This window comes from Cricetulus griseus, chromosome 3, assembly GCF_003668045.3.
Source record: "Cricetulus griseus strain 17A/GY chromosome 3, alternate assembly CriGri-PICRH-1.0, whole genome shotgun sequence".
In the NCBI taxonomy this organism is placed as follows: Eukaryota; Metazoa; Chordata; class Mammalia; order Rodentia; family Cricetidae; genus Cricetulus; species Cricetulus griseus.
The window spans coordinates 236,452,834-236,478,366 of NC_048596.1; the positions used below are offsets into that span (position 1 = coordinate 236,452,834).

General features: G+C 45.1%; 1 protein-coding gene and 1 long non-coding RNA gene across 2 annotated transcripts; one reads left to right on the forward strand and one right to left on the reverse strand.

The window, feature by feature from the left end:
- Window positions 1-205: 205 nt before the first annotated feature.
- Window positions 206-19,729, reverse strand: Lgals8 (galectin 8). The gene is made up of 10 exons (XM_027409450.2): window positions 19,631-19,729; window positions 16,640-16,786; window positions 13,134-13,222; window positions 11,812-12,022; window positions 10,241-10,360; window positions 9,617-9,673; window positions 7,577-7,603; window positions 6,750-6,838; window positions 4,949-5,114; window positions 206-1,010 (listed from the first exon to the last, which is right to left on the reverse strand). Exons 2-10 carry the CDS (start codon window positions 16,679-16,681, stop codon window positions 861-863), a joined length of 951 nt encoding a protein of 316 aa, XP_027265251.1. The 5' UTR covers window positions 16,682-16,786; window positions 19,631-19,729; the 3' UTR covers window positions 206-860.
- Window positions 19,730-19,814: 85 nt separating this feature from the next.
- LOC113835011 lies at window positions 19,815-20,395 on the forward strand. The gene is made up of 2 exons (XR_003484131.2): window positions 19,815-19,949; window positions 20,046-20,395. It is a non-coding gene; the product is annotated as an uncharacterized LOC113835011 (long non-coding RNA).
- Window positions 20,396-25,533: the final 5,138 nt, after the last annotated feature.

The window sequence follows — 25,533 nt, forward strand, 5'->3', positions numbered from 1 at the left end:
GACCCAGAGGGGCAAGCACTGGTTTACACTCCAACTCAACATTACCCTCCTGTGTAATTCACATTCACTGAGTCTCATTTTGATGTCAGTTACCCAAAAAGGTTTAACAAACTGCATTTATCCATTCCCTACCACACTTTGCCACAGGCACACACAGACTTGAGTGCCAATAAGCAGAAATCTGCTTGGAGCAGAACACTTGTTCTAATTCAGTTTTTTTTTTTTTTTTTTTTTTTGCCTCAATTTTTCTGCCATGTTCAGCATATTAATTATTTTATAAAGCTTAAAGCAATGACGACTAAATAAGTGTTATACAGTCTTATAAGATATGATTGGATGCTGATTATGAAAAGGATTACTGGGGAAGTAATGTTTTCCATCCATTAGTATATTTTTCTGACCTTAACTACAAATGCCCCCTAATGGGGTTAATGCAATGTCAGCAGAAAGACCCTACTGTAAAATCATGGATGCCTGAGTGCCAGAAAACAGGGACCACACTGGTTCTGGGCACCTCTGTGTCTATGCACAGCTCAGAGAATATACACAAGAAATATGCCTTCTATCCCTATTAACTGGTATATTAGAATAGGCACTTAAACATTTGTTGAGTGTGGTTTTACAAGACGGGACCCCATGTGCAGAGCCTCACCAGCAGTAAGCTGGGATTGCCCCAGATTTGTTCCTCTGAACATAGAGGTAGCCACACTGCATGGCCAGGCCTGAGAATACCAGATAAAACTTGATGTTGTATGAGCTCAACTTAACAACATAAACAATGTGGTGAAAGCCAGATGCATTTGACATGGCCAGTATCACATAAGCCGTTTTGTATTTTAGGGTTTTGACAATCATGGTAGCTACCAGCTCCTTACATCCAGCAAACGGATATCACCATCAACAGATAATGTGTCAATACTGCTTAGCTCTTTAAATCTGTGTTTGTACTCCAGGCTATGCACACCATTTACTGCAACCTTGAATTCTCGGACATCACAGTAAATTATCATCTGAAAAGAAAGGAGATATACCATCAGTAGCTGCCCTTTGTTTGAAATTTTATGCTTTTTTTATACTAACAGACAGTCAAAAGGAAAACCATTTGGCTTGCTTTGAGCTTGGAGATGTTTCCCCAGCCTTCTACCATTGACTCCCCTTCTGAGTGACTTCACAGGCAAGGCAACCCAAATCCCCAATGTACCATGTGGCATCTCCTTCACCCACTATGTCTCACCAGATCCTTCCTTTAGGAGCCCCCCCCCCCCAATCCCCACCACCACCACCACATTCTGCTCCTGGCTTTTAGAAGGCTGTAAAGTGTCTCTCCATGTGGTATTTGGGAATTAACAGAAAACTGCTGATCACTGCCCCCCACCTATTCCCTGAGAAACTGAGTGTAACTATCCTGCCTCGATGCTAGGGTCTTGGCCATGTCAACTGATGACATTCCAACAGCTTGGGACACTTGGTAAGGAGAGCAATTACTCAGTAATCCTAAGTCTGTCCTCAATCAGAACATAATGGCCTCTCTACCTGTTTCCAAAAAGCTTGTCAGGGTCATGTTCCCAGGCTCTGCAGCTATTGGCATTTTGGCAGATGCATACCTATTGCCCACCCTTCAGATTGTTTTCCTAACAGTAAACCTAACATCCAAAGCCAGTATCCTGTTACACTGCCTGAACACCTAACCCTGTGCTTCACTGCCACATTCTTAAGGTCAGTAGGCTCACTGACTGTACCAAGTGGCCACTCACTGAAAAGGCCAGTTTGGTGTCCCTGCACTGTGCTCCTTGCCACAGTGAAGCCTTTAGAAGTCAGCACAGCTAAGACTAGAGTATCAAACTTAAATCTGCAAAGACCCTTGTTATGGTTCTATTCTTTAGATGGTAGCAATGGGAAAAGCTACCATAGGAAGTCAGGACAAGGGACAAATGAGCACATAGCATAACTGACTAGACCGAAGTAGTGCTACACAGGGAACTGGGGAATTACCTACTACTTGAGCTATCTCCCCAAGAATGGGGGAAATCCCAAGTTCAACTAGCTGGAAGGGATATTGGGTGACATATATTTAAGAAATCTCGGATCATAATTCAATCTCCTATTGTATAGCTCAACAGAAAAGGGGTGGAGATGTAGGGCAAGAAGCCGGATGCAATCCTAGCAAGTTCCCCCTGTTGTAACAAATAAATGTAAAATCAACAAGTGGAAACACTGCAGCAAAACGCGCACAGGAAGAAGGCATGTGACCTGCAGAGTATTCTCCTAGAAGAGGAAATGAAACAGCAGACACCACCCCCCACCCCCAACCCCCCCCCCCCCCCCCCCCACCACCCCCCACCCCAGTGACCTCAGAACAGCTGGGAAAACACAATTTTCTGACTCAAATTCTGTCTGCTCTGGACTCAGGCCTTCAGAGCTGCAGGTAGCCAGGCCTAACAGCATCCAGTATGGTGAAGTTGATGCTCGGTGAGCTCCACTTGATGCAGTGACACAGCCAGTGTCACAAGCTATTTTGTATTTGAACAGCTTATCAATGCAATCCAATATTGGATGAGATTTTTAAGACAGAGCTGGGGTGGTAGTTTAGTGACTCGGTGTGCTGGCCTGTGAGGCCCAGCATGACTATTTTTTTTAAAAGAGTGGGGCTGGAGAGATGGCTCAGTGGGTAAGTGCACTTGCTGTTCAAGCGAGTGTGAGGACTTGAGGTTGGATCCTAAGACCCAAGTAAAATGCTGGGCCACCCAAGCACCTGTAACCTATCGGGGGTGGGGGGGGGGTGCTTACAGGATCACCGGGGCTTGCTGGCTGCTAACTTAGCTCCAGGCTCAGTGAGAAACCCTGTCTCAAAGACTAAAGCATTGAATGGTAGAGCAGGCCTGTACACACAAATGGCACACACAGAGACTCAGAGTAAGTGAATTTGAAGTGCAAGATCCTGTTTAATTGAAAAGAATGGCACAGTGGGAAGATCTACAAGAACCTTAGGAAAGCATACTGAAAAGTCCCAAGTTTGACACAGTCTATCACTATGGGAGGCTAACAGCAGCATGAGCGTAATTAATCATTGTTGCAGCACAAGAGCTCACAAGGGAAGAAATCTAAGTACCAAAGCTTTGTAGTGTCCCCACCTGTCTCCCTGTCCCCTCAGCTGAGCTAGCCGAACAGCTCTGTGCCCACAGAAAAAAAATGTCTGGAATGGACTCCCTCTAATTCTTTTTTAAAGATTTGTGTTAGTTTTAATTATTTGTGCGGTATGTGCACGTGACTGCAGGTACCCACTGTGGCCAGAGGTATTAGATCCCATAGAGCTATAGTTTCAGGTAATTGGGAACCACCCAATGTGGGTGCTAACTGGAAACTGAATTTAGATCTTCTGTAAAAGCAGTACACACTCTTAACCACTGAGCCATCTCTCCAGCCCTTGCTTCATCTAATCTGAATGGCATTATCTAAATTATGAGTCAATTGGAGGTAAATATTTTAATTTTCATTTTTCTGGTTTTCAGCATTATTTGAGTTTTGTTACCTTTTATTTCAGCATCATAGATTGGGGCCAAGTTATAGCACTGTTTTCCTCTCAGCCACAAGGGTCAGCTTCCTTTTGGAGGTACCCACCCACCTGTCTCCCTCCTGTGCACCCCAGGTCACCCCATAAACCCTGGCCCCTGCCAATCACAACCCTGAGCCACACCTCCCACTTCTAGTGACTTATTCAAGTGCCCTAAACCTAACCTTCCAGATCTTTCTCAGCCTTCTGAATTCACAAACAATGCTCACACTTTCAAGGAACCTGCCATGTCTAGTCCACATCTGCCCACCCTCCAAGCACTAGGGTGCTTCCTTATCCCAGAAGTTGGAAATAATGTGACTGTCAAGTTGACATATTCTGGTCAGCTTAGCATTCATGCTTTAACAACTGGTTGGATGAGTCCCTGAGGACTCTAATAGTTACAGCATGTGAGTTTAAAATGTAAAGCATGACCTAAACTAATGATCATGAAGGATCATGAGAGGTAGTCACCTAGGCCAGTACCAGTCTAGCCAGCCACTTAGCATCTACATCCCAAGGAGACACCATCACTCTCCAATCAGAAAGCGCCCCAGAAAAGGTGGCTTTGGGGAAAGCCATGTATTAACATAATTCATACTGGAGATTAGAAATTGTATGCCCTCTAGTTCCAAGGGTCTTGTGTACCAGTCTTTAGCTACCTACCAATAGGACCAGCTTTTAGAAAGAAATACTGCCATCTGGAACTGTGGAGGTCATGGACAGTACAAGCACACAATTTTAGGGTTCCCATGTATCTACTTACAAGTATGTGGGGCTGGGGAGACGACTCGGTAGATAAAGCACTTTGCAGAGGACATGAGTTAAGTCAAACTCTGGGTGTGGTGGCATGTACTGTTATTCCCAATGCTGGGATGCAGAGATGTAGATCCTAAGGCTTGTTGGCTAACCTAACCAATTGGTGAGCTCCAGGCTGAGTAAGAAATGTGTCTCAAAAAATGGGAGAGGTACAGAAGGAGACCTGACATCAACCAAACACACACACACACACACACACACACACACACACCAAACACACACACACACACACACACACACACACACACACACACACACACGTAATCATGCCAAAAACAGCAGATCTGTATTTCTAGTCCTGAGACAAAGTTCCTGTCAGCATTCTTTGTGGTTACACAGATATTGTCAATATGACAAATGTCAAGCATTCTTGGATGTCAAGTGTACTTTTTCCTGGCCCTGCTGTTTACACCAATGGCCTGTGTTCAAATTACAACCTCCACAGTGGGTGAATAATAGCACACAATCCCTACATAGAGGGTTGGGTTTGATTTAAATAAAAGTTATTTTACTGTGTTCTCAGGATTCTTTTTTCCTGTCCCATTTCAAAAAAAAGCAAAACAAAAACCATAATCTTACCTCAAAGTACATTCCAGAACTAAATGGGAAGCAGGTAATATTTTTCTCCTCTTCTCCCCAGGCATCCTGAAGAAAGGAATTTCTTACAAATGCTTTCATGTTCAGGCGTGGGTTCAAGTGTAGAGCGATATCCCTGGATTTTCCTGCCACTAGGTCAACGTTGAAGCTGTAAGAGAAAGAAAAAAACTTTAGACTGGAACTACAGTTCTAACTACAAACCAAGCACAGGGGAACATGGCGGAGGGGATTCCAACTCTGAATTTGCATGGCACTGACTCATTTGCAACCTGAGACCAGGATCAGTGCTGAAGCTGAGGTGCAACTGAGCAACAACTGGGGGTTCAGAACAAGTAAACCCCCTAAGTACTTTAGGTTGCAGGACTCGGGGACCCTCAATGCAAGCATTCTCCAATCAATTCCACATATTCCCTTTTTGAAAGCATGGAAATCTACCTAGGAAATAGATCTCATTTCAAAAGCATTCAAGAATATGGACATCTTGGGAAAAGGTAGGTGTGTGTGTGTGTGTGTGTGTGTGTGTGTGTGTGTGATACATGCGGGTGGGTGTACACACAAACCAGAGGTTGACATTGGGTATCTTCCATTACTGCTTTCTCACTCATTTCTACAGATTAATTTTATTATTTTTAATTATGCATGCATGCATAGCTACGTGCATATACATGCAGGTGCCTGTGGAGGCCAGAAGAGGGCACCAGATCTCCTGGAGCAGGAGTTAGTGGAGGTTGTGAGCTGCTTGACATTGGGGCTGGAAACTGAACTCTGCAAAAGCTGCACAACTTGTTAATCACAGCCATCTCTCTAGCCCTTCTACCTTTTTTTTTTTTTGAGACAGGGTGCCCCTGGGATCCCCCTGTCTGCCTCTCACGTGCTGGGATTAGGCTTGCATTACCATTGCCCGACCTAGAGGAGATTCTTAAAGCAGACTGTGGTGCATCAAAGAAGGGAACCCTCATCTGGGTGTGACCTGGGATGATTGTCCTGGCAGAACTGAAGGTATTGTAAAGAGGAACTAGTGTCCCTCATCCACCAGACTGTTGAAATAATGGACCCCAAGAAATGGGGATTTCCCAGGAAGAATCTCATGCTAGAAAAGGAAATAGCACTAATCAGAGTGGGGACTTGTTGCCTGAAAAAATATCTGTAATTTGTAAGACTACCTAATGGGATGAGACTGAAGCCCCAACAATAATGGGCCAGTGGTGGTGGGACCACGCCTTGACTGGGACTGCTGAGATGTACAGATCCTTGGCCCTCTATTTAAACTTTAATTGTACCACAGGACCCTACAAATGCAGGCCAGGGGTCACTGGTCCTCTTTGTTGCTCTTCCCCATGTGGCCACATTGACTAAATTCTTTTTCTACATTGAATAACTCCTTTTTCTACATCGAATAACCCCTTTTCTGCACTGAATAACTCCTTTTTTCTGTATTGAATAACTCATTTTTCTGCACTGAATAACTCCTTTTCTGCTTCCCACTATTAATCTGGCTTTTTTCATTGGTTCCTTGAGGATGGATAGCTGAACTTGGCTTCTTAGGGTATGGACTGTGACCCCAAGTTTGGTACACTGAGGCTATCCTAGAGGAGCCTCGTGAACAAAAATTCCACCTACCTGGCTGAAAGGGGGCCCAGCCAGAAGCTGTCCCTAGTCCTGACTCTGCCAACAGGTCTTTAGTGGGACCTTGCACTGCCATGGTCCCTCCTTTCAGGAAAGCACACCAGCTCTACCAACATGCCCCCAGTCCATAAGACAACAGTGGCGCAGCAATACTGACCCTTTGGCATTTGTATTCACTTCTCCTTTAATGACAACAGTTCGTCCAGGGCCCATGGAGGCGTTTAACCTTGCTTCAAATGGCAGGCTCTGAAAAGGGGCCACAGTCAGAATGAGGCAATCTTCAGGCAAGGACCTTGTGGGAAAATTCCTAACAACATGGTGGGTTAAGAGTCTGTGAACCCCAGGAGGGGACAGACCTTTGTTTTCATTTCAGCTGGGTACCATGCAAAGCTCATCTTGTCTAACAGGACACACTCACACAGTGATTGTTTTCACAGCCTGGGTGACACCTGACTCCTCATGCATGAGACATGGCTGCAGAGCTATCTAAGGTCTAATGGGACCAGCAACCCACATGAGTGGTTCAGACACATGCCTGAGGACATGTCTGTCCAGGGAAAGTTACAATGCCAGGGGCTGCCCTGGGCTTCTGCTGGAAGTGGAGGTAGCAGTTAGACCAGGTTGGCCTTGAACTCACAGAGATCCGCCTGCCTCTGCTTCCCAAGTGCTGGGATTAAAGGCATGCGCCACCACCACCCAGCATTAGAACTTAATTTCTAAACAGAGTTAAATCATTGGCTCTTCAAACCTTAGACAAACAGCTGAGGGGGGTGGATTTTAGTGTGAGTGACAGTTCAGTCTATGCTCTTACACAGTTCTGAGTATGATTTTAGAAGTGTCTCCTCTATTACCAGATTATAGGAAACAGTTCTACAATAATGTGTGGAAAGAATGTAGCTGCCTTCAAGGCTCAGCGGTTCATGTTCTGGGTCGTTTATAAAATGTCCTGCAAGGAATAACCAAGCAAAAAAAAAAAGTACTCACCAAATGTGCCTTGCCAGACTTATATACCTGGTGGGAGAGAAAGAAAAGTGAGCACAACCTACTGGGCAGGCTGACAGGTTTGCAAGGAGCAGCCTGCTGTGGCATCATGTATCAGTGCCTTATCTGCCTTGCTGACACAAGCACTGTGTTTCATGACAGGTGCTGTGCAAAGACTTCTGAAGAGCAACATGGACTGGAAGGAAGTCTGGTGTCCTTCATTGTTGGGGCCAAAAAATATCAATTATGATATTTTGGGGTACAAACCTCAGCTCGATCCCAGGAGCTTCAATCTCCCATTGTCTTTCAGATGCTGGCTGGTTACCACTAGATGCCTGGCCTTGGTGGGGAATGGTTCCTAGTTTGTGTAACAATGGACCAAGGCCTCTGGGTAGATGCATACCCATCATGGGGGCTGATGAAAACGTGCCTGGAAACTAGTAAGCCTAGTAGTATACAAGGAAGCTTGTGTACCAGCCTAGGGACTGGTGAGAGGCTGGTGAGGACGTGCAGTTCTAAGACTACCTCTAGGATTAAAGGAAATATTTAATATCAGCTTGATACATGATAATAGATGTCTTTTCCCCACTGTTGGAAAGCTATTAAGAGGATGCTTGAATAAACCATGGACTCCAGTCTCCAGCATGGACTGAGAGCACTCCTGAGATGACAAGATGTGTCTGTCTCATCCTTAATGCCGTGGGGTAGCTAGGAGTTTCCCGAACCACACTCTCCCACTCAGGGATGGACCCGGAGCTGTTCGGCTGGCTCCAATGGCAGTCCCAAAGATATCAGTCCAGAACAGATGGCCTCTGTAGCATGGGACTGATACAGGCTGGACCCTGGCACTTCATGTGAATACTTTAGCACCCACAAATTAATGGTTGTTCAAAGGTTTACATGTGAACTTCAAACACATTTTACCTATCCTCCCCAAGAGCCCTCCAAATACTGACATTGTTATTCCACCTGTAAGCATGGATGTGCAGAGGTGTAAGGCCTTGCTTTTTCCACAACAGCAGTGTCAATTTTACAACTGCTCCTGTTGCCACAAAGGGGCAGAGTTCATCTGCAGTGCCCTTGGTGTTCAGGATTTACAAATGCTTCGTTCCAATATCTCTTAAGAAGTTAGGGTGACAAAGTGCTTTTCACATGACCACAGAGTGGTAGCCATTTAACTAGCAGGTAACATGTCAACAAAAATACAGTGCCCCCCTCCAAAAAAAAATTACGGTGCCCAAGACCATAAAACAGTATGTTCCTTGGTTCTTAAATGACTGCTTCTGTCCTGACCTCACATTAAAAACTTAATTGGTGAAGCTAGGGAGACAGCTCAGTTGGTATGGTACTTGCTATGCACACATGCAAAAGCCAGGCATGGGAATTGCACACTGGTAATCCCAGTGCTGCAGAGGCAGAGAAAGGAGGGCAAGCTGACCAGCCAGCCTAGCCAATAGGTGAGTCCCAGGCTCAGTGAGAGACCCTGTCTCAAAAAAATAAGGTGGAAGTGTTAGGGAGGTGGTCCAGAGGCTAAGGCACTTGCAGAACAAGCATGAGGACTGGAGTTTAAATCCTCAGCACTCACCCATATAAATGCTGGGCCAGCATGGAGGCCTGCCTGTAATCCTAGCACATGACAGGATCTCTGGAGCAAGCTGGCTACTTAAGACTAGCTGAATTGGCAGGCTCTGGGTTCAACTACGAACTCTGCCTCAGAATGCTGAGAACAATCAAGGAAGACATCTAGCGTCTATTTCTGGCTTTCACACACATGCCAACACATGTGAACATGTATACACATGCATATACTGCACACATATACATGCAAAAAATAATTTTAAAAAAAGATGTAGAGCAATTGATAAAGACTTCCAGAACTGACCTCTGGCCTCCACATACATGTACACACACGTACACATGTACCTACACACACATGAATGAATACAGAAAACTCAATAATTTCAAAAACTAAATAAAGACTTCCTTCCACTGATGGTAACTAAGAACATTTTTAAATTACTGGTTCATGGAGAGGATATTTACATTTTCTCTACTTATCTGTGTCAGGCCCAGGGTAGATGTTTCCATACTCTGTAAATCCTACAAAAAGATCATAGATTAACATCATCAGAATCTTTTTAAAATAGTGAACATAATAAAAAAATCAGTGACACTGAGCATGGAAAAGTACTGAGAATTATGATTTTTAAAAATACAACTGAACACTGGAGATCCCCCCAAAACTGGCAAGTTTGTGAGAACAAGATCTGATGCTAATAGGATCATGAGCACACGAGCAGCTGGGCACATCTGCCGAGGGTGTGAACTGTTCACACTCTTGGGAACGAGCTATCAGTGACCAAGAAACCTAAATTCCAATTCTTAGAAAACTGTCTTACAGAAATATTTATTTGTTCCCGTGGACAGGAAATACACACTAACCAGCTAAAAAGGTATTCACTTTGCAAGCTCACTCTAGATTTGGGGTCCCACAGACAACAAAAGCCTGATTAAGTGAGCAGGACTCAAGTGGTCTGAAATATTTATGTTACTTTTACCTAAATGGAAGATGTAAATGAAAGAAAATTCCTACCATTTGGTCTGACTGAATGTGAAAAACACTGTCCCCCAAAGCCCCCAGGTATGTGTGGCAGGAAGGGCACTTACCGAGCTGAAGCTGAATCCAATGGAGTGGACATTCACTTTGCCGTAGATGCCCAGTGTGTCTATCTTCTCTGGGCTGATCCTGTGGGCATACAGCAGAGTGTGCTTTCCGTTCACAGCCACCTGCACAGACGGAAGACAGTGCCCTCAGAGCACATTAACAGAGCAATTCCTTGTCCAAATACAAATGTCTCCTTACAGGTGGGAGTGGAGCTGTGGTAGAACGTTTGCCCCACCCAGGCTTCATCTCCAGCACCACAGAAAAAGTGAATGAATGAATGAAATGTCGTCTTAGGTTTATTTTCCCACATTGTGGCTGAATGTAAGCAGCCACCACCACACTAACAGAAATTCTGAACTTTTTGAGTCTTGTCTGATTAAGTGAATGGGTCATCTCTCCAGGCGTATACATTTGGAAATATGTGTGCTGTGCGCCACATGGGTCTATCTGTGAGTGTGCCCAGGAGATAGCCATGCTCAGAGCCCCAAGGATCACACACGAGGTCTGAAAGCCTAGGAGGCAGGTTAGCTCTGCCAAATTGCTGCCCCAACCCTCTTTGAGGGCCACATTCTGACAGAGCCCACCTATATGGGAGGCACGAGTACGTGCTGACTTCACTGAGAGCACACAGCAGCTGGGCGTGGTGGCGCAAGCCTTTTATCCCAGCACTGGGGAGGCAGAGGCAGAGGCTGGTGGATCTCTGTGAGTTTGAGGCCACTCTGGTCTACAGAGTGAGTTCTAGGACAGCCAGAGCTGTTACACAGGCAAACCCTGCCTCAAAAACAAACAAAAAGCAACAACATCAACAGCAAAAGCACACAGTGAGCTTTCTGACTTATCTGAGATTTCTTATCTCTAAATTGTAAAAGCCTTACTCAATGGGCTAAAGTTGTGTAGGATGGTGAAGTGCCATCTGTGAGTCCTCAGCACCGTGCCTCCTAATGCCAGGTAGAGTGTCAGAGTCTAGGAGGGAGACATAAACAGCCCACAGTAGGGCCCACAGTACACATACAACAAGCCAGGGGCAACATGGTGGATACAGCTATACTGACCAAGACAGAAGGGGAGAACAGCAAATTGAGGAGTGCATGGGATTCTCGAGAGTAATGTCTCATAGGGACCTAGACCAACATGAGCACACCTCCCGGAGCTGAAGAATCTCTGGTTTACAAGCCCTCTGTGGGTCTGAGGGCTGCACTCACCTCTGGAGCCAAAGTGCAGCCCAAGAAGTCAGTGGCTGTGTTCACAAGACCCCCAGGGCCCTACAGCAGTATCTGGCTGTGACAGTGGACTGCCCTTTCAGGTACACCCTGGCCACCAATAATCTGCTCGTGAAGGTTTTCCTACTCCTTAGGTGGGGGTTTTTAATAATCCACTTCCCTAACAGTAACAGGATGCTGTGTGGATCCAGAACTTAGCCCTCCCAGAAGAAAGAAGACCTAAGAAAGAGTATCTGTTCTGGACCTGTGTGTTTCCATCTGGACAGGGAATGACAAATCTGATGCCTCCAGTAGCCTCAGAGGTGGCCCCAAGCTCGCTCACTAGCACTCTCCCTGTCTCTCTCAGCACCTACTTGGAATTTGTTCTTTAGCACCATGATCACGATCTCAAAGGACTTTTCTTTTCTGAAGGGCATGTCGTAGGTGATCTCCTCCCAGCCCCATTTCTCATTTGTCAGCGTGTTGCAAACAATGCAGTTGGACCTTTTGAAGCGAGGATTAAAGTGGAAGGCCACATCAGCCCTCGGCTTCAGGCTGTTGCCATGCTGCAAGTCCACCTGGAATCTGGGCAATGGCAGAGAAGAACCACATGAGCCTGTAAAGGCGAGCCACAGGGAAAGTACAGGTGCCCCCCATCACCCCTTCCTGCATCCACAGCACCTACAGGGCAGCCTGCCCATCTTCCCTTCCTCCTTCCTCTGGTCTATATGAGGCCAGAATAAGACCTTTCCTTTCCCACTGCCCTGGATCCTGGCCTGTCTGTCAGCACAAGTCTGCTGATGAACAGAAGGCAAGTTCCAGGGAGACTCCTGGCCCAGAGGAGTCTGTTCAGAGTGAGCAGCACCTGATCTCATCCATACCTGCTCCCACGCCCCAACCCCTGCTGCACATATACCTCCAGCCTTTGAAAGCATCAAAGTGAGGGTGCACTTTAGCTAAGGATCACAAGTCACAAGCTGATGGGTAGAACTGACTGCAAAGCTCCAGGGCCTCTGTGAGATCATTTCCACACATTTAAATTAATGATGTCAGCCACTCAGAACTGAACTTAACTCTGGCAGACACGACCTTCGATGGTTACTCTTCCTTGTCTACCTGACTGCATTTCGAGTCACCTAGGAGACACACCCCTTGGTGTGTCTGTGAGAACTTTTTCCAGAGAGGTGTGACTGAGGAGGGAAGACCCACCCTGAACGTGGGCAGCACCACCCATAGACTAGAGTCCCTGACTTGATACAAAAGAAAAAAGGAGACAGTGAGCTGAGAACCAGCCATTCATCTCTCTCCTTCCTGACTAGGGACACAATGTGATCAAGACCCTGCCACCATAGAAGACTTGCTCTTATTCTCCACCAGAATGGACTGGATCCTCAAATCACGAGCAAAAATGAACCTTTCTTCCTTTTGTTGCTTCTCTCAGTAACAAGAAAAGGAACCAACACATCCTGAGTTTATACTCAAAGCAGACACTCAGTAAAGCCACCAAGACTGTCTTGAGAGATACCGTGAGTGTTGACACTTTATCAAGATTTCCTGTTATCAAACAACCTTCACCCCGTTACTCATCCTCCTCACAGCTCAGCAGGGTTGCTAGTGAAACAACAGCAGGCCTCAAGGCATCAAAGTGGCCTCTCCATAGTCACTGGGAGACTTCCACAGGATGCAATGTTCTTACCTGTCCACATCATTAGGAATATGTCCACGGACTACAATCAAAGAGCCAGGCTTCAGCTGTTCAGAAATGGTGCCGACATAGGGGATTGTCTAAGGAACGAAATTTGACAAATATATTTTCATAAATTCAGTTACAAGGCAGTTATAACCCAACTCAGTGACTAATGGAGGCTAATAACAGATGACCTTGAACTTCTGACTCTCCTGCCTCTCTGCCTCCCAAGAACTGACTGCAGGTAGGCACCATGCCCAGCTCACAACCTGTATTTTAAAGGCTGTATAGAGACGATGAGAAAGATACCGTAGTAGATTAAGAACTGAGAGTGAGGCAGAGTGCTGCCCTTGAAATGCTGGTCCCTGACTGGGGCCTACACTTGAGTTTCCAAGAAAACACTTATTGCCCTAAACAACAGGACACCTGTAGTGTTCATCTGGGTGTCTGCAGTACTCCTGTGTGTGAGGCAGACAGTGTCTGTGTGACCAGCACGGGATAAAATCCCCAAGTCTTCAGAATCTCCCCAACAGATAATCCCACGTGGAGGTTCTAAGAGGCCCAGGAGCATGTGCTGACTGTGCCCCTGAGCCTCTCTGTCTGGCAGAGCTGCTCCCTGCCCTTTGGCTGCAACAACTCAACAGCTACGATCATAAACTTGTGCTGGTGACTCGGCACAGTAGGTGTAGCCTTAGAGACCTGGTTCCTGAAGGAGCCATTCCTCAGCTCCAGCTGGGATTAATGGTGGTGAGTGGTTTATGAGTGAGGAGTAGCAGCCAGCCAGACTCATATTTTCTAACTTCTTGGCCAGCTGGATGTCGAGTGCCTTCAGCTCTCAACAAGCCAGGTGTGGCGGCTCAACTTCAGTCTCAGCAGCTAGGAAGCTGAGGCAAAAGACTGATGTAGATGGAGACAGCCTGGGCTACAAAGTGAGATGCCGACTCTCATCTCACAAAACAACAGCAAGAGTGCCAAGAACAACAACCACAGAATCTATGGGAAGATGATGAAGTTCCCACAGGTTCCACGTGACAGCATTTCTGCTGTAAAATGAAGACAATTTCTTCCATATGACTCACTCAATTTGAATGCAGAAGAGTCTGGCTTTTAATTTTTCAGATTCTTTCAGTGAAACTAATGAAAGAAATAGGAAATAGGAACTGGTGGTGTCTTTTGTTTTTCCCAAGAAGTGTTTTAACATGGACAGAGCTTACACCAATCTGGACCAAGAACACATTCACGAAGTCAAAACGAAAAGGTGACAGTTCCTGTCTTCATCACACTAATTACAGAAAAAAAAATTACATGCACATACACTCACAAATACATACATTTACCAAGTACACATATACACTCGTACTCTCTCATACCCATGCACACACACGCTCAAACATGTACACATTTACGCATACACAGAAGCCTAGTCTTGTTTCTTTCCAGTTCACAACCCTGAGATGTTTTTAACTATAACATACATACAGTTACTTTAAATATCTTCACTAGTGTCAAATTTTGTAGACCTTCCTTTTTGAACCCTCTGCCACATAAGGCTATTTCTCCCCAGAACTCTGTTTGGAGTGGTGTTAAACCTTTCTTTCCTTATGACACTATGAAGGTTAAGGAGAAAAATTACAATTACCATGTCTTCAACACAAACATACAACTGACTTGGAACCTTACTTCAGTGACTCTTGCCATTTCAATTGCTCAAGAGTTTCCTTGGGGGGGGTCACCAAAAAACAGTGGCCCTATGTCAGGCCTCTGTTCACACTGCAGTGGTAAGAAGAAATCAGGTATATCTAGAGTCTCACAAACACAGAAAACCAAAGTAGGCTCTTCACAGGTTTCTGGAAGGACCATGATGTAGAGTGTATTTTCCAGCAATTAGCCAGGGACTCTTAGCAGCAGCCTGAACTGGACCATATGCTTCGCATGGGCCTCTCACCACTGGCTCCTGACATTTCCCCTGCTACAGTACCAAGCAGTGTTGAAAAAACAGAGGGGAAGCCTGAACATTAACTTCTTGTGGACAGTTATCATTTCAAAATGAAGACAAAAATCCAGATGTGGCAGAACAGACCAGTCTATAATCCCAGTACTAGGGCTGAGGCAGGAGGATTTCAAGTTTGAGCTCAGATCCAACAGCAATGTCTTATCTCAAAAATAAACAAAAAACCTAACAAATGAACAGTAAAGGGGTGGATATGTGGCTTAGTGGTAAAATACACCCAAATCATGAAGCCATAGATTCTCCCCGATAGATAGATAGATAGATAGATAGACAGACAGACAGACAGACAGACAGACAGACAGACAGACAGATGATATGTAAACAGAGGTGGAGCTTTTCTTTTGTCCCAGCCATCTGGTCCTAATTAACCATACAAAAGCTTATATTAATTACAAAATATTCAGCCTATAATTCAGGCTTATTATTAACTAGCTCTTACAATTTAAATTAACCCATTTCTATTAATCTACATTTTGACACATGGTTTCATGGCTTTACCTCTTCTCTAGCATGTCTTGTTCCTCTAGCGGCTGGCTTGCATCTCTCCCAACTCTGCCCCACTTTCTCCCTGTATCTCTTTTTGGCTTTCCCATCTAGCCTCATTCTGCCTGGCTACATGCCAATTTAGCTTTATTATTAACCAATGAGAGGAATACAAATTCATGACACACGGAAGGATTATTCCACAGCATAGATAGAACAGAAAGAAGGTAGAGATAGAGAGATGGGAAGGAAGGAAGTATCGAGTAAGCCAGTCAGATAGCTCAGCAGGTCACGGTGCCTGCTGCCAGATCTGACTACCTGAGTTCAACTTTGGGACCCAAATGGTAGAATAGGACTTCCCAAAAGTTGTCCCTGGACCTTCCTTTCATGTGTGTGTTGTGACACCAAGGTATATGCATGCACACATACCACATACACAGTAAATAAAGATGTAAAAAGGAAGCAAGAAGGAAAAGCTACGTAGAATAAGAGATTCATTTTCCTTTAAAAGTTATGCTTTTTGCCAGGCGGCGGTGGCGCACTGATAATTTAAAATTATTTCATGTGTAAATACATTACTAAGAATGTAGAAGACAGACAGTAGTGGTGCACGCCTTTAATCCTAGCACTCTGGAGGCAGAGGCAGGCAGATCTCTGTGAGTTCAAGGCCAGCCTGGTCTACAGAGCTAGTTCCAGGACAGCTTCCAAAGCCACAGAGAAACCCTATCCCCCCCAACCCCCAAAAGGTTAAGCTTTTAAAGTCTGAGACATGCCACTCCCAGGGCCCTTAAATTATCTGTCCCACAGTTCTCACCACCTTGTACTGTCATTGTTCCCCCCACACACCTACTTTTCAACCAGTACCCATCACAGTGTCAATCTCCCAAAGAAATGCCATATATGCTAACTGAATTGTGTTCATGTCTGGTCCCCAAAGGATAATTATAACTTGAGTGCATTTTTGGTCAATCTTACTATAGGCAAAAAAAAAAAAAAAAAATGATGTGCTAAAATCTATTACCGGGCTATAGATGATATTTTGCAGGTTGTTTAAGGACAGCATCGTTCTTTTCCAACTTATTATTGATATTGTTGATTGGAGTCTCTCTTCTTTATATAAGGCTTTACCCACGTTTCATTTAGAGAATACTCAAATTGAAAACTTGCCCTGTGTAAAAGCAAAATAGAAAACCAAGCATGCAAAATTTTTCTTCACATCAAACTTTCATACCCAAATTATATTACTTTACCAATAGTTAACAAATAACAGAATGTTAGTATAACCAAAGACCTACCCTACATTTTTTTCTTTTGTTTTTTTGAGACAGGATTTCTCTGTATAGGCTTGGCCATCCTGGAACTCACTCTGTAGATTTAGGCTGGCCTCAAACTCACAGAGATCCTCCAGCCTCTGCCTCCCAAGTGCTGGGATTAAAGGCATGTGCCACTACTGCCTGTCTTCTACATTCTTAGTAATGTATTTATACATGAAATAATTTTAAATTATCAGTGTAGGAAGTATTTTTTAAGAGCATAAGAAAATTACATTGAGTTCAAAGTTATAAAAATAATAAAATTACATTGAAAGACCCCCGCCCTTAGCTTTCTCTTTTAAGTTTTCCCGAATGCAGCTGGCGAATACATCCTCTCCTGCACCCCCTGACCCTTGATCCCCACAGCTGCCGGCACTTCCCCGCCGCCGCGCAAGGCCGGCCCCGGCCCCCGCCGGACCGCTCCGTCCCAAGGTCTCCGCCCCCAAGGTCAGCCACCTGGGCGCGGAGGGAGGAATCAAGTCTGTTGTACCAGACACCAGACCTTGAGAATATGCTGATCTGGAATGGCTCTGTGCCTCATTTGAACCATCAAATAGAATCCCTGCTCCTAGCTTGCGCCTTTTTCCCTATATAAGGACGCCTTTCCCTTGGGGCGGGCGCGCTTAGCCACACAGAAGCTAAGTCGCCCCAGGTACCTGCGTCTCCAATAAAGCCTCTTGTTTTTTTGCATCCAGTTCGTGGCCTCGCTGATTCCTGGGTGTGTGGGTCTCCCTCTACGAAAGTGCCTCTTCGGGGTCTTTCAACATGAATGGTGGCACATACCTGTAACTCCAGCCACTTGGGAGGCTGAGGCAGAAGGATTACAAATTGGATGCTACCCTAGGCAATTTAGCAAGACCCTGTGTGGCAGTGTGAATAAGAATGGCCCCCATAGGCTCATATATTTAGCACTATTTGAAGGGATTAAGAGGAGTAGCCTTGTCAGAGAAAGTGTATCATAGGGGTGGCTTTGAGGTGTCAGAAGCCTAGGGCAGGTCTGGTGTCTCTCCCTTCCTGCAGCCTGTGGATCTGGAAGTAGAACTTTTGGCTACTTCTCCAGCACCAAGTCTGCCTGCATGCTACATACTTTCAGTCATGATGACAATGGACTTAAACCTCTGAAACTATAAGCAAGCTCCAATTAAATGTTTTCCTTCATAAGTGTCGCCATGGTCATGGTGTCTCTTCATAGCAATACAATAGTGACTAAGACATCCTGTCTCAAAATAATTTTGTTAAGGGCTAAGGGTGTAGTTGAGTAGACAGCTTGACTAGTGTACATTAGGCCCTGGGTTCTATCCCAGTACTGGGAACCAAAAGCAACTAAAATACAAGCTAGGATATCAGCAGTCATTTACATTATACTTAGTATGCCTGGAGCCTTGGGTTCAATCCTCAATGCCAAAAAAGAAAAAAAAAAAAAAAGGTGGGGAAAGGGTTTGGGGGTTGTCAAATATGCTCAAGGTCCTGGGTTCAGTCCCTAATACAAAAACAATGCAAAACCCTAAACTACAACAATGGCAAATAACATGCAAACAGTCCAATGAAACTATGAGAATATTCATTTAACTTTCCCTGTTTGTAGAAAAAGCAAGAATCACATCATAGCACTGCTCTGGGGATTAAACAAGCTTAAATAGTGGAAAACAGCTCAGTATGTGTTAGCTATTAAGATTGCTCTTCTTCAGTTAGCCAAATTAAGTAAGTTGGAGGTGGGTTGGGAAAGTCTAGCCACTCCCCTGAATACTACATACAATGTTCTGCACCAGCCTGGTTTTTAAAGATACCTCCACTACGCCTTTCCCAATAATACATTTTACTCCCTCTAAGACTGATGACTCAAACCAGAACCAAGTCAGAAAACCGAAACTAGAGTTTCCTGCAGTTTACTTCCTACAGTTGTCAGGCTGTATGACTATAGGCACTCCCCAACTGTTAAGTTTTTACTGGGAAAAAGAAAATTGGATCTTTCTTGGTTACACCCTAAAAGACAAACCTAGACCCCTACCTAGTATTTGCCATTAACTATCAATTTATTCAAAACTTCTGAACCTTTAGTTCTGTTCGGTGCAATTCAGGAAGCAGAAACGAGAGCATAAAGGAGACAAGAATTGCCATCACCACATCCGTAATTGATATCTTGCCCAGAGAGAGATCCAGATGGCCTCGGCTGGCATTAAATAACTAGTCCCCGAAGTCTCCAGGCAAGTCTCATCATTCCAGCCAAAAGAAGCAATCGCTTAGATTTAATGATGAGCCCCAAATCCAGAGACCTTGCGTTTTCCCCACGTTCAACCTTGGGGTCGAATGACTCAGCATCCTAAAGTGCGTGTCTAGGATCACAAAGTGTGGCAAGAGCTGTCAATCAACTGTCCCGGGGCCTTTGAGATCCAGGTGACGCTCGCCCTTTCTCCCGCTGGGGATGGAGACCACAGGCGGGGAGGCGCGGAGCGGAAAGGCCTCACTCACGCTGGCAGCGCTGTCCCGACACTCCGGTCGGAAGACAAGCCTCAACCCACGACCACCTCCCGGAGCCCGGAGCCCAGAGCCCAGAGCTCGGAGCCCGAAGCCCGGAGCCTAGAGCGTGAGTCGGGATGGGAACGGCGGGACGGCGCGTCCGCACTCGAACCATCCTTCGGATCCCTATCTGGAGACCGTGACATCCCGATGCCCCTGAGCCCGGTGTCGCCCGAACTCACCCCAGCCCGGTGCTAGGAGGCACTGCGCTCTGCCGTGTGCCCTGCAGGACACCGTCCGCGTTCTCCACGAGACTACAGGCCGAGGGCGGGGTTAGTCCGAGGCCGTTTCCGAGAGCACGACGCCAGGGGCGGGGCGTCCGAGTGCTGGCTGACGGTGGGAGCTGGGAGTCTGAGTTTTGTTCAGGGCTTGGATGTGGCTTACCTATCGTGCTGGGAGCCCCCAGGTTGATTTCTAACCAATTCTACACAAACTGGTCGAGGTGCATTGCCTGTAATCCCAGTACTTTCCAGGTGGAGGCAGGAGGATCATAAATTCAAGGTCATCCTGAGATCTTATTGGGGAACTTAAGGAGTTCTGGGTCACCCTGGACACACATTGTTATCTCAAGGGTGATAAAAATGCGTTCCTTTGCAGCCTTGGGTCAGAGACGAGCAATGCTGCAAGCCAATCGGATTTAACAATCTCTCCATTTTGCCAGTAACTCGCCCTAGGTGTGGAGGAAATCGGTTCAGTATTGCCCCAGCAGGAAGACCCCATCTGTGAGCAGTGAGTGCCTGGACGTGCTAACACTGGGACTCGCCAGTTATTCTGTGCTGGGGTTTGCTGAATGGGACGATTTCTTAGAGAACAGTTTAGACAGTGTGGTGCTCGATTCTGAGCAGAGTAGATGGTAAATAAACAGTTGCACTGTCAGGGGCCGGCACTGCTGACAGTTTGGCCTCCTTTGTACAAACAGAAATACAAATAAAAACAGAGTTCTTGGAGTGGCTGCCTAGTTTTGGTGTGCTGAAGGGTTCAAAGTTATGTTCTCTTCTTGACTTTTGCCCGTGTTTGTTTTGTTTGTTTGTTTTTGTTTGTTTGTTTTGTTTTTATTTTTTCGAGACAGGGTTTCTCTGTGTAGCTTTGGAGCCTATCCTGGCACTCGCTCTGGAGACCAGGCTGGCCTCGAACTCACAGAGGTCCGCATGTCTCTGCCTCCCGAGTGCTGGGATTAAAGGCGTGCGCCCCGTGTTTGTTTTTGAAAGACATGTTAGATATGGCGGTTTATTTTTTTCCCCTCTGGTTGTGCGTTTTATTTTGTTATGAACTTGAATTCATTATAAGCCTTTTAGCAGCAACCTCATGTCTGGTTCGTTTTTACTTTTTCCTCTTGTCCGTTTTGTAAATTTGATTCACTCCTCAAGATTCTACTTGAATAGCTGAATTTAACCCTTGATGTACACTGCCTTAACGTAGTAGTTATTGTTAGGTGTGGTGGGCTTCTAACTATACTTTGAGTTTTAAGTTGAGAAAGGGAATTTGCTGTACATATTCCCAATACCTTGTGAAAATCCTCTAAAGAAATAGGTCCCTAGACCTTGGATTGAATGCTACGTTATTGGTAAGTGAAGAGCAATTTAATATACAGTTTTGCCTGAGCCTACCACTTCTTCACAAGGCTAAAGGAAGTTAAGATCAATACACCTCAATGCTGGATGCATTTCAGGTAGTGGAAATAGCTAGTGCAAAGTCCTGGGGCTCTTGAGAGCCACTGCATGCTCTCAGAACAAAAATCCTCAGCATGCTGAGGCAGGCAGAGAGAGGAAGGTGACATGAGGTCATGGGAATGAGGCCTCCTAGGAGAGCAGATAGGAGAAAACAGCCTTGGCCAGAGCCCTGCGGAGAAAAATCCAGGAAGAGAGAAAGTAAGAGTGGCTCTGGAGACCTGCTGGGAATGACTACAGGAGCATAGGTGTGCTAAATTCTCTGAGGGGTCAAATCACACAAACAGGATCAATGGGTGTCGCAACAGAGGTCCCTGGGAACTGACTTTGAAGTAGTGAGGAAATGAGAGGTTAAGAAATGGTGGGAATAGTAACCTTAAGCATTGAAAATCATTCTGCTGGGAAGAACTGAGAAACAGCACCATAGCAAGGGTAATGGAAGGGTAAAGAATGGTGTTCAATGGGGCTGGAGAGATGCCTCAGAAGTTCAGAATATACATGGTGCTTGCAGAGGACCTGAATTCAGTTCCCAGCACCTACAACTGTAGTTCAAAATCAGTTGCAACTCTAGGTCCAGAGAATGGTACTCTCTTCTGGACTCTGCAGCCAGAGTCGTGTGTGTGTGTGTGTGTGTGTGTGTGTGTGTGTGTGTGTGTGTGTGTGTGTGACACAATACACACAAATACGATCATACACACAAACCATTTTTTTAAGATTTTCATTTTTGAAGGGTGGGTATTTCTGAGATGCTGTGGTCCTATGTAGCCTAGGCTAGCTTTTAACTCCTCATTCCTTCTGTTTTATTCTCCCAAGTACTAAGATTATGTGTGCATTCAGCTATTTTTTATTTTAAGAGACAATACAATAGTAGTGGCTTTCAGACTTTGTAACCAGCCACATTGAGAATTGTTTCCACTGTGACTTCTTATGTTTCAATGAAAAAAACAAGTTTTCACAAACTCACTCTGGGATTGATCTATCCATTTTTAAAAATGCTATTTGTGTACACACATGGTGCATGGACATATGTGTAGGCAAACATATAAAATAAAAATCCTTTTTAAGGTTAAAAAAAATGCAGCCAGGAAGTGGTGGCACACACCTTTAATCCCAGAACTCAGAAGGCAGAAGCAGGCAGATCCCTGAGTTTGAGACCAGCCTGATCTACAGAGTGAGTTTCAGGACATCCAGGGCTACACAGAGAAACCCTGTCTCAAAAAACAACATACAAAACTCCAAAAGGTTAAAAATGCTATTTATAATCCATTAAAACATTGGCAAGACCTACTAGTAACTAGTGAGTTGTAGCCAGAAGTCCAAGAACACTTAGTGAAGATTAAAGTCTGCTCATCCCAGCTATGAGAGCCAATTTGTACTTTCCCACTTGTGTTGATACCTGGGCCAGGACAAGATTTTTCACTAAGAAAATAAGCAAGTACTCCCTCTTAGGTCTTTTCTCTCTTGAAAGCCAGTGTAAAACATTTACCATCATGTGGCTGACTACCAGATGTCTGCGGAGTCCAGAGCTTAACCTTGAGTGTCGATTCTGCAGAGTCATCCACCTTGTTTTTTTGAGGCAAAGTGTCTCACTGGGACCTGGAGCTTTTGGATTTGGCTAGACTGGCTGGCCTGCATGCCCGAGAGATCCTCCTGTCTCTGCCAGTGCTGGGATTACAAGCACACACCACCACACCTGGCTTTTTATGTGGATATTAAAGTCACACAGGCCCTCATGTGTGACAGGCACTTTACTGAACCCTGTCTCCCTGGCTCAGCATCCTTTTGCTTTGACCAGATGTCTCCCACACCTGTGTAGCATCACTCGGGAGCACTGAACCACTTCTCCCTCCAGCCAGGCCTCTGTTCAGATTCCCAAAGCTTACCTCTTATGTTCTACAGGTTTCATGTCCCACGCCTTAGTGTTTCAGCTGGGAGAAGCAAGCTTCTAGAACTGGTTATATCATAAAATAATAGAATCTTAGTGATGGGAGAGATCTTATGAAAAGTGTAAATTAAAGTGGCACCTCCTGAAGGATGGCACACGGTCCTATTTCTTAAAACATTTCCCCCTTAGTATCTTAAAGGCTACACCATGCTAGTACTATAGAATATTGAAGTATTTGATTTGGGGAAAATGTATCTGAAATTGTATAAATTTAAAGGCCAAACAACAAGATACTATAAAAGAATATAAAGGTTTTTATTCTCTATACAGTAGTATATATGAATGTATATAAAGGGAAACCCAAGATGAGTGTCCACAAGAGCTAGAATGGTACAAAAATGGACTTTTCTGGAGCTTAAAGCTTCTCAGAGTCAGGCTGTTGTTACACATACATTCATTTATTCCTGTTAAGTTATTGAGACTCATTAAAAGGATTCTCTCAGCAACCCAGCCTCAGCACTGAATCAGACCTTCTGGTCAGCCAATCTACTTCTAGCTTGTGTTTATACAGCTCATTATAGTGATGAGACACTAATAGTAAATTCAGTAGTAGACTGAAGCAGATCAGAACTCAATGTGATTTTTCAAACACAACAGTATTTTTATATTTATCTGTGTGTGTGAGCATGCACACACACACACACACACACACACACACACACACACACACACACACACACACACGAGAGTGCACATGAGTGTGGGTGACCTCTGAGGCCAGAAGAGGGCACCAGATCCCCTGGAGCTGAAATTACAAGTGTTTCCAAGCCCATTAATGCAGATACTGGAAACCAAACTGGTTCTCTGTGAGAGCAAGAAGCATTCTTAACCACTGAGCAATCTCTCCAGATTCCCCTAAGCACTCTTTCTAAAACCTCATAAATTGTTATGTATAGTGTGATGAAGGCCCGTGCTCTCACTGTCCCCCTGTGGCAATGATCACTGTGGCCTGTCTTATTTCAGATAAACCTCATTTACTTCGTGCCCACTACTGGGACACTTCCCAAACAAATCCACAAAAAATTCAAAAGGAGTTTGTACACTGACGGGTTTGAAAAGACTCCATTTTCTTTCTTTTTTTTTTTCAACATAACATTCTTATTGATTATTTGGGAATTTCACATTATGCCCCCATGGGGTAAAAAGGTCAGGGAAAGAACACACTGACCCTGACTTGACCCTAAGCCCAAGACTAGGGCCAAGAAATAGAATCCACCAATCCTAGGCCACCCTGGAATATTCCCCCAGAAAAGAAACCCTAAATAAATCCTGCCTTCTGCTCAGTTCCCTGCTGCTTCCCACCTGACCAGAGGCAGCCACCCTCCTGGTTTTTCCCTTTCAGTAAATCTCTTCTGTGAAGTATGTTGTGCAGTGTGACTTCGTAGCATTCCTTGCCTCCCAATTGCCTGGATACCTTTTCCTTCAGAGCTGTAACACTTAAAAGGCTTCCAACCAGTTCTCCCAGGGTCACCCTCCCACCCTTGTGAACTGCCTCCAGCAAAAAAAAAAAAAAAAAAAATGAAAAGAAATGAAAAAAAATACCAAGTCCGATTTGTGTGGCCCATATACTCAATAGAGCATGGTGGTCTTAGCGTTTTTATTGTTGTGAAGAGACACCATGACCACGGCAATCCTTATAAAGAAAACATTTAATTGAGGGGGGCTTGCTTACAGTTTCAGAGGTTTAGTCCATTATCATCATGACAGAGGGTATGGCAGCATGCAGGCAGACACGGTGCTGCAATCAACAGGAAGTCAACTGACTATCACACTGAGTGAAGCATGAGAAAAAGACATCAAAGCCCACCCCAACAGTGACACACTTCCTCCAACAAGACCACACCTCCTAACAGTGCCACCCCCTTTGGGGACCATTTTCTTTCAAACCACCGCAATGCTCAAACTTCTAGTAGCTAGCCCCTAAAGAAAACTGAGTCATTCCCCAACCCTCACCATAAGCCATTAACTGTGGGGAGCTACACTTCCCCACAATTTTTGTGTGTGTTTGTGTGTGTGGGGGGGTTGAGACAGGGTTTCTCTGTAGCTTTGGAACCCAACCTGGAACTCACTCTGTAGACCAGGCTGGCCTCAAACTCACAGAGATCTGCCTGCCTCTGCCTCCCAAGTGCTGGGATTAAAGGCATGTACCACTACTGCCTGGCCCCTCTCACAATTTTTAATAGTTCTCTTCAATGGCTTCCTGTCTAGGCTGTTTATTTTGGGGAGGGGTGTGGAAAGAGGTTGTAATAGAAGACTTCTATGTCTTTTAATGTCAACTTCGAGTCTGCAGTCATCAGTACTGTGCAAAAAAGCTCCCTTGTCCTATGGACTTCTACATGGTTTCTGGTGACAGTACAGACCATGGATATCCACATGACTTTCAGTGGAAACACAGGCCACAGACATCAACTTGGCCTCCAACAGCAACAACACAGACTACAGAAATCAACATGGCTCCTGAACATCAACATGG